General features: G+C 37.9%; 1 protein-coding gene across 1 annotated transcript in view; it reads right to left on the bottom strand.

Annotated features, from left to right (window-relative positions):
* The window catches only part of LOC150095962 (fatty-acid amide hydrolase 2-like), a 118,026-nt gene that overhangs the window by 45,276 nt on the left and 52,828 nt on the right, over window positions 1-19,922 (bottom strand). Inside the window, exon 4 of the mRNA XM_090408965.1 lies at window positions 16,034-16,243. Coding sequence (XP_090265091.1) covers window positions 16,034-16,243 — 210 coding nt within the window. The remainder of the gene's footprint in view (window positions 1-16,033; window positions 16,244-19,922) is intronic.

The following is a 19,922-nucleotide window of genomic DNA, read 5'->3' as shown; positions in this document are numbered from 1 at the left end:
CCAGTCTCTAACTTCAGTTAAGCATTCTGAAATGCTCATCAAAGCTGTGTGAGATTTGTGCCTTTTTTTTTTTTTTTTTTTTTTTTTTTTTATCCCACACATGACTGGCACAGGAATCTATAGCATCAGTGATGTGGAGGTAAGATTGAGAAATAAAAAATCTATTTGCATTTTTATTGAAGAGCATAAGGTTGAAGTTGTTGGGAAACAACTTCAACATTATGAGGAAGGCTATTCCAGAGGACAGAGGTAGATGGAATAAATTATTATTATTATTATCCCCATGGAGTCAAAGACTCATAGTGGGAGGTTCCCATCATACACACAGCTCAATATACCATCCCTTAAATACATTCACATTCTCTGCACACCACACTCTCAGGAAGTGCATTCTAATCATTCACCACTCTCCATGCAAAAATCCTGCTTTTCACACTCTCCTTATAGAGCCTCCAGGGATGACCTCTTGTTCACCATTCTGTGAAAAGCCTCTTCAACATTAATCTGATAAATAATAAATTGCATGATAACCACAGCAATTAACTTGAATGAAATGAAAGTACAGATATTTCATACTGAAAATAATAGTAAATCATCAGTGTGTCGAAACCAGCAATAAAAGGAACTGGATTATAAAGTACATACAGCTGTCAGTGGTTTACCAATTAAAAACTGTTGCCACATGCTGGAAATTAGTATTAATAATAATATTATTTATTTTTTTATTTATTTATTTTTAATAATATTATATTATTTATTTATGTGGTGTTCAAGATAGGATGCATGAGGAGTGTTTGCCAGGAAGAACAATAGAAAGGGTAGCTATGGCAATTAAGAGAGGTGAAAGGGTGGATGAGATGATTGTGATGGTAGGAACAAATGACTTGAGTGGTAATGTAAGTCGGGCAGTGAGAAATATGAGATTTTTGCTTGAGGCTGTATGGAAGAAGACAGAGAGAGGAAAAATAGTGTGCATGTTGTCTAGGTATGATAATGATGAGCTGAGCAGAAGAGCAGCAATATTGAATGACATAATAGCTAGAATATGTGAAAAGAGAGGACTGGTATATGTGGATGCTGGAGTGCGTTTCAGGAAAGAGAGGAATTGTATGCCAGAGACCACTTACATTTGAATGAGGAAGGACGTGGGCATCTGGAGAGATTGCTGTTCTGAACAAGTCAGTGTGTCGCAGGGAGAATGATAGCAGGGATGGCCTCTTGTGGGAATGGATACTTGGGAAAAGGGAGATGACATCAGGTAACACTGAGCCCATTGGAGAAGAGAGGGGATAATGCTGGGTATAGAAACAATGGCATTTATATGCTTTATACTAATGCCAGGAGTATCTGGAATAAGGGAGAGGAATTGGTGGCACAGATAGCAACAGCCTGGCCAAAAATTATTGGGACTGAGACGTGGTTGACAGAAGAGGATATAATAACAGGAATAGAAGTCGCTGGGTACAGCATTTTTCGGCAGGATGGGAGGAGAAAGCGTGGTGGTGGGGTACTGCTTATGATAAGTGACGACTTGTCCTCTAAGAGTGGAGGCTTTGGAAGGCAGTGAGACAAATGATTTTGAGAGCATATGATGTGAGGTAGAGGTGGGCAAGACAGGATATTTAGTGGGGTGTTGCTACAGACCCAGGAGCACAGAGGATGGGGACCAGGAGATGTTTGGACAGTTGGGTTTGGCGAGTGCAGGAAGAGTGATTGTTATGGGAGATTTTAACTACAGTAGTATAAATTGGGGAGAGGAAGATGCATGTAGCAATGGGGAATGGAGTTTCTAGAATTCTTGGGGGACAAATGTCTTGGGCAACATGTAACAGAGGGAACAAGAGGTTCAGGAGTTTTGGATTTGGTTATGGCATCAGAGGAATTTATGATAACTGAGATGGCATCTCTCCCACCAGTTAGAGAGAGTCACCATGTGGTTTTGACTTGGAGGGTGGGTGGACATGCAGGGGTATCGAGGAGACGGAAACTTATGTATAATTGTAGGGCGGGTGATTATAATGGTCTTAGACGTCGACTTCGGGAAGTTATATGGAGGGAGGAATTGGGGGCTGGGATATCGTTGGTGCATGGGAAATTGTGAGGGAATGTTTATTGGCAGCAATGGTGGGTTGTATACCACGAGTGAGGAAGTGGACACAATTGTGACACCACCACAGTGTTAAACAGGAATCGCATGTGAAAAAGAAACTATGGGGGAGATATGGGGAGACAGGTGGAGAAGGGATGCATGGAGGGTATGACATAGGCCAGGGGGGGTGACTAGTGTGGTGGGGAGGGCAAAACTGGAATGTGAGAGGAGATTGGCCCTAAGATCCAAAGACAATCCTAGGGAATTTTTTAGCTATTTGGCCAGTAAGAGGAGAAATGATTGTGGAAGAATGATACTGTGGGATAAAAATGGGAATAGAGTGACTGATGCAGAGGACATAGTGGAATAGTTCAATGAACACTTTATTGGAATATTTCATCCTAGAGGAGTCAGTTTTAATGCTAGAGGGATAGGGCAGGTTCGAGGTTTAGGGGTACAGGAGGAGAGTGTGTTTCAGCTACTGAGTACTCTGGATGTCAGTAAAGCTTTTGGACTGGATGGTATTTCACCACTAGTTTTGAGAGAATGTGCTAGGGAACTGACAGTGCCTTTAACCTGGCTTTTCAATGAAAGCTGGCTGCGGGAAAGGTGCTCAGGGAATGGAAAGTAGGTAAGATAGTGCCATTGCATAAGGGTGGTAACAGACTGGAAGTGTCTAATTATAGGCCAGTTTGTGTGTCATCAGTAGTTGTTAAGATTTTGGAGAAAGTAGTGAGGGACCGTATACAGCATTGGGCAGATGAGAGTAATGTTAATAGTGAGGGTCAACATGGATTTGCGAAGGGGCACTCTTGTTTTAGCTATATGCTAGCCTTTTATAATAAAGTTACAAGAACATTAGATGAGGGAAAGGCATATACTGCAATTTTCTTAGACTTAGCGAAGGCATTTGACAGGGTGCCACATGATAAGCTGATATTTAAGTTGCAGCACATGAGTCTGGATGTCAGATTGGTCAACTGGATTCAAGATTGACTGTCTGATAGGTATCAGAGAGTTGTGTATGGTGGAGCAGTTTCAAGGAGGCAGAGGGTTACAAGTGGGGTCCCACAGGGCTCAGTACTAGGACCTATATTGTTAACCTTCATATCAATGACATTGCCAGTGAATTGCAAGGGATATTCAGTTGTTTACGGATGATGCGAAGCTGGGAAGGATTATTAGTAATAGTGCAGATGTGGTAGCGCTGCAAGAGGATTTGAATAAGCTAGATAGATGGGCAAATGAATGGGGTATCATTTTAATGCAACAAAATGTAAAGTCTTGAGGTTTGGGAAACATCGATGGGATGCTGCATACTCTATAGGAGGAGTTATACTGGAGGAATTAGGGGAGACAAGAGATCTGGGGTTGATGATTGATAGAAACTTGAAGTTTAGGGGACATATTGCATAGTTGGTGAAGGTAACACAGAGGATTGCTGCAATTATGAGGACACTACTGACCTGCAGAGATAAAAGGGTTATCATTCCGTTGTATAAGTCTCTGATCAGATCACACTTGGACTATTGTTCTCAGATTTGGTCCCCAGGATTTGAAGGAAATAAATTAACTGTGGAAAGGGTACAGAGAGACGGATGACAAAGATGGTTTCATGACTGTACAATTTCGGTTATGAGGATTGGCTGAGTGAATGTGAACTGCAGAGTTTGGTGGATAGAAGAAGGAGAAGTGATATGATTGAGACTTTTAAACTGCTGAGAGGTGGTTACAGGGTTGACACTGGGGAGTTCTTTCGTTTGGTTGAACAGTGGGAGGGAGTGGTGACAAGAGGCCATCCCTGGAAGTTACGAAAGGAAACTGTGAGCAAGAAGGTGAGTGGTTTCTTTGCATGGAGGGTGGTTGAACCGTGGAATGCATTGCCTGATGGAGTGGTGAGAGCGAGAACGGTCAATGAGTTTAAGGAGTGGTATGATAAACTTTGTGTTTCTTAGGGAGGGACCTCCCCTTGATGAGTCTTGACAGACTTTATGTTCCTAGGAAGGACCTCCCACGATGAGTCTTTTGACTCCATGGAGGCCTGAATAATAATAATAATAATAATTTTTAGATGGTTACATAAGATAAGGATCTCCCAAACTGGGAGAGAGAGAGAGAAAAACAATCATTCTGATTCAGATTTGGCCAATGTAAAAGAACTTCGCAACTTTCTTTGAAAAGGTGCTTATATTTAACACATTGACTGCCACACTAGAATAAAAAAAAATTTTCCCTTGGGACCACAGTGTTTTATTACGAAAATAGAAAAAAACTTTGAAAACAAAATGATCCTTTCTAATAAAGATGATGTATTGTGTGCTATGAAAAAACACAAGCTGAGAAAGGATGAATTTGCCATGAAAAGACATAAACAGACAGGATGGAAATGCAGCAAATGTAATGTGTACTTTTGTTTAGAATTTTTTTCCTAAAACATACATCAATAAAAAAATAATATAAAAACTTGAAAATTAGTAATATAAAAAAGTAATATAAAAATTCGAAAATTAGTAATATAAAAAGTAATGTGAAAACTTGAAAAATAGTTCATAAGGGTAAAGTGTTTTTCATGACTTGTCATGCTTAAGTGTAAAATTTAGGTAAAAATAAATAGAAAAACAAAATTTATTGACTGCTATTCATTTGATCCATGCTTTTAAAATTAAATCGTCAATATTAATTATAACAATAAGAACATCGACAAGTAAGATTTTCACAGACCAACTGCAGGGTTTTTGCCCGGGGGACACCCATCATGTAACATGTATGTTACAGCATGGCAGCATGAGTTGCTTGTGCACCATGTGGCTCCCAAGGTAAAAATAACTTGTGAGTTATTTTTACACAAGTCTCTTTACCTTGGCTCCCAAGGTAAAGAGACTTGTGAGTTATATATGCTTCACGAGGCCCCGGGCTCAAAATTAGCATGAGTTAAACACAACTCACATGGCAGTTAATGTGTTAAACCTGCATCTATGGAGAAGATGAGCTTTATCCCACTGGATATTGTGTTTAGTATCAATACTATGTTGTGCTAGACTAGACTTTTGAGGCTTCATGTATTCAATATAATATTGATGCTCATTAATTCTTTTTTCTACAAAACGTTTGTCCTAAGGATGTTAGATTATTCACACGATAAATGCCAGCTAATGATAGAGGTACCAATTTGTCTTCTGTATGGCAACTGATGAGAAATTTTGTTGATCGGAAAATATGTGGGAACGAGATGATACCTCTTCAAAATTCTGCCAATCAGTTCTGAGATGCCAGAAATTTATGGGATTGGAACTCTACAGTCTGTTGAAGAATCCAGAGGTGTTGGAACATTGGAGTCAATTATCTTCTAGATTTTATTAGGGTTGTAACTATTAAATTCCATTAACGTTTTGATAGTGAGAAATTCTTGTTGTAAGTTTGAGGGAGAGGAGCACATCTTATGTGCTCTATTAATTTATGCAGGAGGAGTGGTGTGGAGTTTGTGGATGTGTTGAGTGAGTTTGATGGGCAAAAGGACTTATACAAGATGGATGGTTTGCATATGAATGGATTTGGTGTGCAGAGACTAGAAAAAGTGTTGCTGAATGAAGAAAAAGTGAATGTGCGGAATCAGGGAAACTAGAGCTATGTGGGGGCGGGGGGAGAGTGGATATGCAGACATCAGTGAGGCAGTTGAGTGTAAGAATGCGTATAATATGCCCGAGTAAGTACGAAGGACAACAGATCAGAATGGGATAGTTAGTATGAGGCATCAAGATGAGGATGAAACTAACAGGCTTTTGCACTTCATGTGTACTAATGCCAGGAGCATTAGGAACAAGAAGGAATAATTTTTGGCCTTGGTTGGCTCTTCCTGGCCACAGGTTATTGGCATTAGCGAGACATGGCTGACAGAAGATGATATAGCTAGTGGGATAGAATTATTATTATTATTATTCAGGCCTCCAAGGAGTCAAAAGACTCATCGAGGGAGGTCCTTCCTAAGACATAAAGTCTGTCAAGACTCACTGAGGGGAGGTCTCCCCCTGAGAAACACAAAGTCCATCATACCACTCTTTGTGAAGGGTATAGTGTGTTCAGGAGGGACAGAGAGAAAAAAACGGGGGGAGGAGTGTTATTGATGATAGCTGATGAACTGCAGCCAAGGAGAATAGAAGTTGAACTGCAGGATATTGAAAAGAGCACATTTGAGGCTATTTAGTGTGAGATTGAGACGCAGAACAAAATATACAGTTGGGTACTGCTATAGACCAGGTGATGGAATAGATGGTAGAGATAGTATGCATAAGCAAATAGATGCAATGAGTGGAAGGAGGGTAATTATTATTACCCTATTAATGGATTTCAACATGGTAACATTGATTGGAAGGAGGAGAGGACATACGGGAGGAAGGAATTGGGTTTTATGCAGTTATTAAGGGATAAATACCTGAGAGAGCATGTAATGGAATATACTAGGGGTTCGAGAGTGCTTGACCTAGTAATTGAATCTGAGAATTTGACTGTATTGAATATGACCACATTGCCACCAATTGGTGAGAGTGATAATAAGGTCTTGACCTTATTATCACTCTCACCAATTGGTGGCAATGTGGTCATATTCAATACAGTCAAATTCTCAGATGGGAGGTGGCTAAATGCATGGAATTTTCAATTAAGACAGAGTACATGTGGAATTACCGGTCTGGTAATTCCACATGTAAGTATGACAATCTTAGGAGATTGCTTGGTTCAGTGCCATGGCATGTAAAACTGCAAGGGCTGGATGTTGATAGTGCATGGGAAGTGGTAAAGGAGCATTTGAAGGGGGTAATGGCTGACTGTATACTTAGAGTCCGAATAATAAATCAAGTAGGGGTTAAATGGATGAAAAACACCATTAAGCTTGATCTGCAAAAAAAGAAACAACTATGGAGAGAATTTAAGGAGAAAGGTGACCGGCAGACACATGAACGGTATAAAGCGCAGGCCAGAAGGGTAACGAGTGTGGTAAGAAAAGCAAAAGCGGATTATAAAAGAACATTAGCCATGCAGGCTAAAGAGAATCCCAAACAGTTTTTTCGATATGTTGCAAGTAAAAGAAAAAATGTATATGGCAGAATGATTTTCAAGAATGCCGATGGTAGGGAAGTAACCGAATCAGTTGATATAGTGGAATTACTGAGTGAGCACTTTGCAAGAGTTTATCATTCAGGTGGTGACATTGCAGAAATGAATGAACCAATAGCTTATACGGGAATTGAGATGAATGAAATGGAGGTGAATAGTATATTACAAAACCTTAATGTGAATACATCTGTGGGATTGGATGGTATACCATCTCTGGTCTTATGTGAAGCGGCTAAAGAATTGTCAGTGCCCTTGACCATTTTGTTTAATTTGAGTCTCGGGTCTGGGTTAGTCCCGAGGGGTGGAAAGATGGGAAAATAGTTCCACTGCATAAAGGAGGTTCCAAGATTGCCGTTGCAAATTACCGATCGATCAGCATATCAGGAGTCATTGTCAAGGTTTTGGAGAAAGTAGTCAAGAGAAAAATACAGGAATGGATAGATGATAATGGGATACTATATGTGGGAACAGCATGGTTTTATGAAGGGAAGATCATGCCTCAGTAATTTGCTCATGTTTTATAACACAGTATGACTGAACTGGATAAGGGTAATGGGTTTACAGTGATACTGCTGGACTTTGAAAGGTCTTTGACAGGATACCACATGGAATTCTAATCAGTAAACTACAGCACATGGGGATGGATATAGGGTTGGTGAGATGGATAGGAGGGTGGTTGATGGAAAGATATCAGAGAGTAGTTTATTCAGGAGTAGATTCCAAAAGAAGGCCTGTGACTAGTGGTGTGCTGCAGGGTTCTGTTCTTGGACCACTGCTATTTAATTTCTTCATTAATGATATAGGAAAGGATCTAAGAGGAACTGTTCAGAGTTATCTGCCAATGATGCGAAGTTGGGTAGAGCAATAGTTAATAAACATATCAAAATTTTGCAGGATGATTTGGATGGATTGGCAGACTGGGCTAAGGAGAATGGATGTCAGTTTTAATATGGCAAAGTGTAAATTTATGCATTTTGGGGTGAAAAAATTATCAGCAGTATACCACATTGTGGAACTGTACTCCAGGAAATTGACGAAGGCAGAGACTTGGGAGTGTTAGCAGATAGGGAATGAAAGTTTAGTGGGGCGCATAGCAAAAGTGGCTAAAGCAGCTCATCAGATCACTTGGTTAGTGAAGGATACTTTGATGAGCAGAGACAAAGATGTTATCTAGCCTTAAGATCCCATCTTGACTACTGCATAAAGATCTGGGTGCCAGGGTTTTCTTGGTGATGGTGAGGTGGTAAAGAGGATCCAGAGGTGAGTGATCAAGATGGTAGCAGGTCTATGGAAACCTTACAAGAACAGGTTGAAGCTTTGTGGGTTACAGAAACTGGCTGATTGGTGGAAAAGGGGGTGATGATTGAGACATTCAAATTACTGAAGGGTTTCTATAAGATTAATTCGGAGGATATTTTTCAGAACAGGACTGGTGGTGGGAGGACTAGGGGCAATCCATGGAAACCCGGCAAGAGTATGGTTAGCAAGGGTGTTAGAACTAGGTTTTTTACTTGGAGAGTGGTGAATGAGTGGAATAAGCTGCCAGAGTCTGTTGTGGATACCATGACTGTGAATGAGAAGGCAAAATATGATAGATATTGTGTGGATGTTGAGTAGTTGTTCTTGACATGATGTTAGGGCCTCCCTCAATGAGTCTAAGGACTCCTTGGAGTTGCCCATAATAATAATAATAATAATAATTAAAGACTTGATAATACCATTTTTTTTTTAAGAGATGTGATGAGCAGACTTTTGATGAATGCATCTCGCAGTAAAGGTAGGATTTCGATAAACACTTGTTGATAAATTATCAGAGGCGGTGTGTTTAAGGCGGATGTCCAAGAATGGTAAACTACCAGCCTTTTCTTTTTCCATGGTGAACTGGATGTGTGGATGAAGGCTATTGATCTGCTGTAGGAAAGTGGAGTTCATTTTCAGAATGAGGCCAAATAGCAAAGATATCATCAACATAACAAAACCCATGAGAGGGTTGGGGATGAATGGATGAGAACAAGGTATCTTCTAGGTTTTTCAAAAAATAGTTTGCCAAAGGTATAGACAGAGGGCTACCCATGGCAGTACCTTCAACTTGTCTATAGATTTTGTTTTCCAGCTGAAATATCCTGATTGTATAACACATTCAAAAATCTTTGTAATATCAGGAGGGTAGTCATCATATAGTGAATTAACACTGTCAGATAATGGAATGTTGGTAAAGAGGGAAACAATGTCAAAACTGACTAACAAATCCAATTCTTGTATTTGAATATCCTTGATTTTCTCAAGAAAATATGTGGAATTTTTGATGAATGATTTCGATTGTCCAGTTAATAAATGTGACAGAAATTTAGCAATTCTGTAGGTGGGCAAGTCAATACAATTCATGATGGGTCTTACCCATCGTGAATGGTAAGATAACCTTCTTTATGAATTTTTGTAAGTCCATGTAAATGAGGAATTCTTCCAAAACGACTGTGCAACTTGTCCATTTTTGTATTTTGATCCCAGCTAACAACTTCATCAAGCAGCTTATTTAATTGTTAATTTGCATTTTGGCAGGTTATAATTAATTTCTTGATAGGCGGAGGTATCCTGTAAAAGGCAGTCTATTTTTCTCTCATAGTCAGCCTTATCCATTACCACTAATGCTTTTCCTTTATCTGGTTTTGAAATAGATAAATTTCAGCACTCAATAAATTACATGGAGGTAATTTGCTTTTAAAAAGTGAGGCAGCAACTTCCTCACTTAGCGTAGTTTATTGACATCTTCACTGGAAAGTTTCGACAGATTGTGTTTGATGTTATGCAAAAATTCAAGATATGGGATGCATTTTGGTACCACCACGAAGTCATGGCCTTTAGCTAATATGGTAGTTTCAGCAATCAGATAATGGGCGACCAGAAATATTCACAATTCATTTATTAGTGGGAGTGTTGTCAAGAGTAATTTTTTGCTTACAGTATAATGGCATTTACCATATACCATGTGAATGTAATCTAGCATACTTTGGACAAACAGACCGTTCTGTAGAAAAAAAGAATTAATGAATATCGATATTATATCGAATACATGAAGCCTCAGAAGTCTAGTCTGGCACAACATAGTATTGACACTAAACACAATATCCAGTGGGATAAAGCTCATCTTCTCCATAGATGCAGGTTTAAATATGAACGCCTTTTCAAAAAAAGTTGCGAAGTCCTTTTATATTGTCCAAATCTGAATCAGAATGATTGTTTCTCTCTCTCTCTCTCTCTCTCTCTCTCTCTCCCTCCCAGTTTGGGAGATCCTTATCTTATGTAACCATCAAGTTTTTAATAATATTTTAATAATACTATTTATTAATACTAATTTCCAGCATGTGGCAGCAGTTTTTAATTGATAAACCACTGACAGCTGTATATACTTTGTAATCTGGTTCCTTTTATTTTTATTAATGTGTTTCTACACACTGGTGATGTACTGTTATTTTCAGTATGAAATATCTGTATTTTCATTTCATTAAAGTTAATTACTGTGGTTATTGTGTAATTTATTATTTATAGTCATGCCACAGATACCTTTAAAGATTAGATTAATATGATAAGAACCCCTTGCCAACTTATGTCTCTATCCTATCGCCTTTCCTCCTCCTATCCGCTAGACTCTTTAAATTGTATCTTCTCAGCCTTTTTTCATGCTCAACACTCCAAAGATCAGAAATGCATGAATGACTTCATTCTTTTGTAAACCAGTAGTCCACATATGGACTACTCTGGGCAGAATAGTCCATATGTTTCCTAACCAAGACTTTATGCAATGGAACCAAAATCTTCCCACTTCTACAAGTCAGTGTTCTCTGTATCATTGTCAGAATTCATTGTGTTGTCCTCACATTTTAGAAATGTTTCCTCTAAATTTTAGATCCCTATCCACCATCACAGTTGGATCCCTTATTTCCTCAACTTCCTCCAATATATACTCTACATCCCATCATTGTCTTCCAAATTTTAAACCTTACACTTTGTAACATTGAGCTATAACCCCACTCATGTGCCCATTCACTCAGCCTATTCAAGTCCTCTTGTAAGACCAGAACATCTGCTATACTCATAGTTTTCCCAACTTTGCATCATCTGCAAACAACTGAATATCCCCATTCAAAATTCCACAATATTAATAACATAAAGGTTAAAGGGCAATGGCCCTCAATATGTCCTTGAGGCAGACTACTAACAAGTTATCATTCTCCCATTCATAACTTGCTGATATCTATCAGACATCCAATCTCCAATCCAGTGTATTAATTTAATATCCAACCCCACCTAATTTGGTTTAACTATCAACTTGTCATGTGGCAATCTATCAAAAGCCTTTGCAAAATTTAAGTATACTACTGTGTGTCCAATGATGTATCAAAGGAGAAAGATGAGAAGCAGATTTGATGTGTTTGCAGTTGTACTGAAAAGGATGATGGGCAGCTGCTGCTGCTCTTTTTTTAAGTCTCTGTCTTCATGCATCTCTGAGATAGAGGCTGAAGTGAGTATGAGGAAAGATTCATCTATAAGCTGAATGCTCTCCTCTGGAAAGCATCAAGAATTTTTAAGACAGTTTTGGGTACATTACTCCAGATGTATAAACAGTATTTTATGGATGGACAGATTTAGTATTGGTATAAGGTTGGTAGCTGGGTGGGTGTAAAATAGCTTTTGAGTTTTTCCAAATGTCTAGTTTTTTAGAGGCTGAGGTAACTATTTATGTGATTTATATCAAGAGAGGCTGGAGGTAAATGCCAATCCAAGAGAGAGAGAGAGAGAGAGAGAGAGAGAGAGATCTCATCCTGTCTGGTGATTTGTATATTGCTGAGCTGAGATCCTTTTTTGCAAGAGAAAAGGCAGGAGTGCATTTTGGTGACACTGAAAGTGACCAAGTTATCATTGTTCCACTGAAGGATGGTATTGAGATCAGTGTTTAAGGCATTGGTTACTGTTGAAAAACTTGAAGAGAGAGTGCCATCCACCATGATATGCAACACATGACCAAAAGAAAGAAAGTTAACTATCCAATTGCAGAGGGTGGCTGTTAAACAGATGGAAGGTAGTGTGCTAAGCAAGCTATGATGCAAAACATGATCAAAAGTGCTTGAGATGTCTAGGGTAAGAGCACATGTTTCTCCAAACCTTTCTGAGGCATGCATCCAGCAGTGGATGATGTTGGCTAAGAGATCAGTCATGGATCTAGATTGGCAGAATCATACTAGTGGTCAATGATTAATGGGCCTCTATTTCCTTTTTTTTGAGAATGGGTTGGATATGTGCTCGCTTCCATGTGTTGGGATAAGTACCAACTGAGTAAAGAAGATTGATGAGACAATAGAGGACAGGTGTTAGTTCTGGAGAACATTTGATTACAGCTGAAGAGATGGGGCCAAAAGATTTTTTTAGCATCCAGATTACTTATTATTCTTCTTATGTCTTTTTTGCAAAAAAACCACAGTAGGCATATGGTGCTTAGTTACTGACATGGAAGGAGGCAATTTACCTTTGTCATCTATGCACGAATTGGAGGAAAAGAGAGATGTCAGGAGGTCAGCTTTATCTCTGGGTGCTGTAACAGTGGTGCCATCTGAATGAGAGAGAGAGAGAGAGAGAGAAATGGAAAAGCAGGTGAGCAGAGGTTGCATCAAAGAGGTTGCAAGGAACCAGAAAGCACAGCTTCCATTTGTACAGGAAGCAAATTTTCTTCTATTGGCTCTTATGGAGATGGATGTTTTACATTTATTACATGCTTCAGCATAGGGCCAAGTATGAAGTTGGGATTCTCATTGCAAGCCACCTGCACTAAGTTGACTTTTTTTTTTTTTCTTCAATTACTTGCATACATTTTTTGTTGAACCCAGGCTTAGAGAATAGATAAGAATTTTGGGTAAAATACAGGATGAAGGCCTTCATGGTAGTGAACATAGTTCCTGAGTCAGAAGAGTGGATGCAAGAATCATACCATGACAAGGAAGAGCAGTATTTGGATGTCTTCCTGCCAGGTACCTTTGTAATGACAAAGGACAAGAGGTTGGGTTTGGTTGGAGAATGGAAACTTGCACAAGACTGTGATCTGAGTTGCCAAGAGAAGAGGTGACCTCTAAATATATAGAAGGGGAACTGGTTAAAAATATATCAAAGGTATTGAAAAAGTGAAGAGGGTTATCAGGAATTTGGGTTAGGTATATGTATGAATTGCATTAGCATATTATGCAGATTTTAGAGAGACAGTGAGTGTGTCAATGTGTGTAATATGCAAAAGCGAGTAGGAAAGACCACAAATCAGAATGAGATAGTTAGTATAAGGCATCAAAATAGGGATGGGACAAATTGGCTTCTTCAGTTCATGTATACAAATGCAGAATTTGTATACTGGTTATTGGCATTAGTGAAACATGGCTGACAGAAGATGACACAGCTAGTGGGATTGAATGTGAGGGGTATGGTGTGTTCAGGAGAGACAGGGAGAATAAAATGGGGGAAGGTGTGTTATTGATGATAGTGGATGAGCTAAAGCCAAGGAGAATAGAAGTGGAACCGCAGGATAGAGATAAGAGCACATTTGAGGCTATTTGATGTGAGATTGAAACTAGCAGACCAAAATATACGGTTGGGTGCTGCTATAGACCAGGTGATGGAATAGATGGTAGAGATAGTATGCATAAGCAAATAGAAGAAATGAGTGGAAGGAGGGTAAATATTATAGGAGATTTCAACTATGGTAACATTGATTGGAAGGAGGAGAGAACACATGGGAGGAAGGAATTGGATTTTATGCGGTTATTAAGGGATAACTATCTGCGACAGCATGTAATGGAAAATACTAGGGGTCAGAGAGTGCTTGACCTAGTAATTGCATCTGAGAATTTGGCTGTAATGAATATGACCATGTTGCCACCAATTGGTGAGAGCGATCATAGGGTCTTGACTTGGGAGGTGGCTAAAGGTGTAGAATTTACAATTAAGACAGGGTACATGTGGAAATTATCGGGCTGGTAAGTATGACAAGCTTAGGAGATTGATTGGTACAGTGCCATGGCATGTAAAACTGCAAGGGCTAGAAGTTGACAGTGCATGGGAGGCGGTTAAGAAGTGTTTGCATGAAGCAATGGCTGATTGTATACCTAGAGTCTGAATAATAAATCAAGTAGGAGTTAAACGGATGAATAACACCATTAAGCTTGAGCTGCAAAAAAAGAAACTGTGGAGGGAATTTAAGGAGAAAGGTGACCAGCAGACACATGAACAGTATAAACCCAGGCCAGAAGGGTAACAAGTGTGGTAAGAAAAGCAAAAAAGGATTACGAAAGAACATTGGCCATGCAGGCTAAAGACAATCCTAAACAGTTTTTTCGATATGTTGCAAGTAGAAGAAAAAATGTATATGGCAGAATGATTTTAAAGAATGCCGATGGTAGGGAGGTAACCAAATCAGTTGATATAGTTGAATTACTGAGCGAGCACTTTGCAAGCGTATATCATCCAGGTGGTGACATTGCAGAAATGAATGAACCATAAGTTTATACAGGAATTGTGGTGAATGAGGTGGAGGTGAGTGGTCCATTGCAAAACCTCGATGTCAATACATCTGTGGGATTGGATGGAATACCAGCTCGTGTCATACGTGAAGCAGCTAAAGAATTGTCAGTACACTTGACCATTCTGTTTAATGTGGTCATCAGTCAGTCGACTTCTTTGTGGTGATTTAACCGCCCTCATAGTTGAAAAAGTGCATTCACATATGTATGTGCTTCCAAACATAGATGCAATTCTCAAGCTGAAATCACTTAATGCAGGATATTACCAGTTTCCAAAATTCAATGCCTATCTCCACCCTTGACTGGAAAAAGGGGTCACTTTGAAGGTCACACAACTCCAATTGAATAGTGGCATGCTGCTCTGAAATGTCGCATTTCATTGGGTTGTTAAATAATGTCAGTTGTGGCTGCATGTCACTGAAGTCAGAAAATCACTTACTGAATTGCTCCAAAAGTTGGTCTAACATTGGCACAGAAAACTTGAAGTCAATGTCATGGCTCTCCACAATCAACTCCCTCAAGCAAGTGACTTTCAATGTTGCGTTACTTTGGGGAGCATAGAAATCTACCATCCAACTACTACAACTTGCACAGAGAAGCAGTAAATTTTATAAAATGAGTAATCTTTTTAAAGCAATTTTGATTCGGTGTTGAGAATATAAATTGTATTCAGAAATAATGAATATAACTAGTATATCAATCAGAAAATCTGCAGTCGAAACTAATAGCTAAATTGATAATACATATAATTTAATGTAGTTTTTATCCTGCCGCGGGCCACACAAAATCACGTTACGGGCCACATGCAGCCCATGGGCCTGCTGTTGGCCACCTATGCTATAAGACATAAGACAATCTATGGGATCTGATTCAGATATAGAAACCTTAGAGCATGTTCAAAGATAGGTGAGAGAAATAATATCAGAATTGTGGAATGCTGGCTATGAGAATAGATTGAAGACATTAATCTGTAGAGATTGATATAGAAGATGGAGGATGATATGATCAAACTACTTTTATTTTTCAAAAATAAAACAAGATGAAGGGACAAGGATCTCTGGAAGTCATGCAAGGGAGTGATGAGTAAGTATTTTTTTTTGCATGGAGAATGGTGGGTGCATGGAATTTGTTGCCTGAGAGGGTGGTGAGAGTGCAGACAGTTTGATTATAATGGGTGGTGTGATACACCCCCAAGATGAATCTCATAACTTCATGGAGTCATGAAGACTGTGATAATTATTGTGCATGTAAATCAAAAGGAGATACTTATATATCATACCAGTACTTCCACCTGGAACTCTTGTAGTATTATAGGGATTTTTTGTACGACCATAAATATTATTTGAAGATTCAAACCACATACACAATTCTGGGATATTTGTAACCACAAGAGGAATTGCTCCAGCTTTTCTCATTGCTGCAACTACATCGGCATCCTTTTCAGCAATGCAGTTTTTTCTAATTACTGATCCTGATGAAAAATGCAAACCTAAAAATAAAAAAAGAAAAAGAAAAAATGTTTCAGAGTAATTTAAAAAAATCAAACTTATCAGAAATATTTATTATTATTATTATTATTATTATTATTATTATTATTATTATTATTATTCAGGCCTTCATGGAGTCAAAAGACTCGTCGTGGGAGACTGACTTCATATTTTATTAAACATTTTTCTAAAAATACCAATACCCTCTCTAAAATAGATTAGGATCATAAAAATCTCTGCAAATAGTAATACAGAATGCAAAGACTGTTTTGATGCCATACATGGACAACATAACTTGTTGCTTTGACTGTAAATCCAAAACACCTCTAGAAAGAAACCCTGCAGCTTAATTTCTTAATTTCAAAGAGCTTCTGATAAAGAAGGAGTTTTACAAGTATATTATTTTAAAAACTTAGTGAAGCATCTGATAAAAGTGTAAGTTGCACTATCCAAGGCATTTGCAGTTAGAAGATAGACCGGAAACTAAGCCGGTACAGATACTTAGACACTTGATAATCACTCATCTGAAAAGTATATGCAACAGGCCATACCAGTAAGGCAGTGATTAAATTCTAAATGAATAAGTTCCGGGGCCCTATACAAAATAACCAATTGTATTTACCTTTGAATGCTATCCGGGGAAGCTCCAAACCTACTCGTCCCTTTCATCACGCGTTCGTAATCAGGTGACTGTTGATATTGACTTTATATGTACACATTCAAAACTGTAAACAATTGTTGAATAATAACACAATAATGTAGGCATAATTACCGTAAAGAAAGAAAAGTCACAAAACAGAAAAATGTTCTTACAAAATAACCAATTATATTTACCTTTGAATGCGATCCACTAGTCGAGTGACCAGCAAGTCAGTAAATCTTTCTTTTCGTTCAACATATTAATATTATCGCATTGCAACTGATGAGAATTCTGTGTTTTGGGGATTCATTACAGACCTCTTTTTCTTCAGAAACTACACATAAACTGTCATTAGAAATCCATTTTGTATTATCACTGTCATCCGAGCTATTTTTCTGTTTAAAGAAGGTACCGATGTACTTATCCATAGTTGAAATACCATACTTAGTCGAATATAACTCGCCCTCGTGTATAACTCGCACCCCTGATTTTACTTTTTGATAAAAGAAATTAAATGGTTTCGCATATACCTCACCTATGGAAAAAAGCTTAAATACATTCATGCCGGGCAATAGTAACTTGCTTGCAGTGATAAACAACACGCCTTCCCCAACAGCCACTATACTGCACAAGATAAGAAAAACAAGTACTTTTATTATGTCAGCGAATAAGGTATGAGCAATCTGTGTAATATATTTCTCAATAAATAGTGCAATTAGAGACAACTGGCATAAAAACAACACTAATTAATGAATCACATGACCCTCATACAGAAACTATGCTGTGTAGACTCAAGTAAAACCATATGTTGCACCTGCAAACACAGTATCTAACTAAAAACTAATGTTATTAATTAGATGTGTGTGTGAGTTCGCCTGCCCCAAAGCAGCAATAAAATTCAACCGGACGTGTTAAAATTCGTAAACGTGTTAAAACTAAGAAACATATATAATGAATGTTGTTATGGCAGTTTCACATATGGAATTCGGCTGAAGAGAGTTAGCATTTCAACTCAATTGTCAGCTATGCTTTTATCTTTTGGTTGTGCTATCTTTTGTTAATACCACACCAATCATATGCACATCTTAATAACCTGCCATTGCTGTCTGTTTCATGTTAGGTTTAATTACTGTAAAGGGAGAAAAGTCACAAAACAGAAAAATGTTCTGGTCCAGTGCACAAAAAGTTCAGTGGCCAGGCCCCAGAGAGCCCCGGCTGAATTTAACCACTGCAGCAAGGGTAATTATACTGCTCAAAAACAATTAGGGGATATTTTGGTTTTTCTTGTAAATTATAAAGTTATAAAAATAATTTACAAATGTAACACAATTTGTAATAAATATCAATTATTTAAACAATATCTCATCAATTACACCCTATTCTTACCATAATAAATATTTCTTACCATAAGTAAGAAATATTTATTCATGTATAAATATTTATAATTATAGTTATAATTATTTCCAGAAATTTATAATTATCTGACAGAAGCTAAGATATTCCCTAATTATTTTGACCAGTGCATTATTTGGGCATCTCCATGGAATTCAAAGGCTCATTGTAAGAAGTTCGCAATAATTATTATTCAGATAATGCCTATTATAATACTCCTAAAACTCATTTATTGTTAATACACTAACATCTGCTTATGGTAACACTTTTCGTTTGTTCCTCACTCTCTATGAAAAATGCCATGAGTGAATGAGTCTAAGGTATAGACGGATGAATAATGTGCATGGCTTGACAAATTATGCAAAATCCTATTTGCTGTGAAAGAAATGTACTCTCTCAAGATCCTCCCCCCCACCTCTATTTTTTTATAGTTTGTCCCAATATGTTAATAGGGGGGTCCCATAAAGTGATCAGTGGTTCTGTATTGTTGTTTGGAGAATATTTCCTTTGTGTGAGAACCATTCCAATAAAGAAGAAGTTAGTAAATAATAAACATCAGAAGTAAAAAAAACATTGTTTTTTTTTTGGATGATATAATTTGCTACATTAATTTTTGTTATTAGAATAGCCCTTTATATTACACATATTTCCTCTGTTTTCTTAAAGTTAAAAAATATTGTGTTCAGAAAAATTTTTTATTACATATAAAAAATATTTCATTTTTATATAAAGAATGCTTTATCTTGCAGCTCTTGTCTGCAGCTACTTGCTAACTGGCAAAATCTACTTGCCACTGGTGATTCTATTTGCCAAGCCCTGGTAATGTGCATGTGACAGTAAGGACCTCCTATGACAAATCTCTTATTCCATGAAGGTCTGATAAGAGTAATAATTTTGCAAGATTGAATTGGTAACCCCTTTAACATACCCACAGAGAGAGGCTAGTCTAATCCTCCTGGAGAACCAAAAATTTAGTTTTGATTCTATTCTACTCAATCTTTCATCATCTATAAACATTTACAGATGATGATGTGTGAATCTCCCAATATGATTAACCATATTGGTAGGAACAGCTCTTCCACGCAACTTACTGATTCCTACAAGATAGATCATCTCCTATTTTACTCACTAATCTATTATCTGACCTCATCTGCCACAATTTAAATACCAGCTTGCCATGTGTCAGTATGTCAAAGATCGTTTTAAAATCTAGGCTCATAATTCAGATAGAAAATCTAGATGCATATGCATTATTGCATACACGTAGCACCTATAAATACACCTATTCCCCCCCCTTCTGAAACTGCTCAAACACAATCTCTCCTGAATAAACTTACTTCTGACATCACAGAGAATCCTGGATCCTAGCCTTTATCAACCTCTTAACCACACCTCAAGATAAACAACTGGATTTTAATTTGAAGCCTGAGTATTGCTATCTCATCAAGTGCCTGTTATTATCTAATCAAGCACCTCCGTAGTGCAATTGGAAAAAGAGCTGAACATTGCACCTTTGATTGGAAAAGACCTGAGTTCGATTCTCATCATATGAGAGGAATCTTTATATGGGCTTTTTCAACTGAATGTGAGTTATCTGATCTCATATGGAAGTAGCAGGGTTTCTTCTCCTAGATCTCATATTTTTCATC

The sequence above is a fragment of the Typopeltis vanoorti genome, chromosome 19 (genome assembly GCF_054136105.1).
Source record: "Typopeltis vanoorti isolate ZY-2024b chromosome 19, IOZ_Tvanoo_1.0, whole genome shotgun sequence".
In the NCBI taxonomy this organism is placed as follows: Eukaryota; Metazoa; Arthropoda; class Arachnida; order Uropygi; family Thelyphonidae; genus Typopeltis; species Typopeltis vanoorti.
The sequence above is the reverse complement of the archived record's forward strand: the minus strand, read 5'-3'. Positions and strand labels throughout refer to the sequence as shown.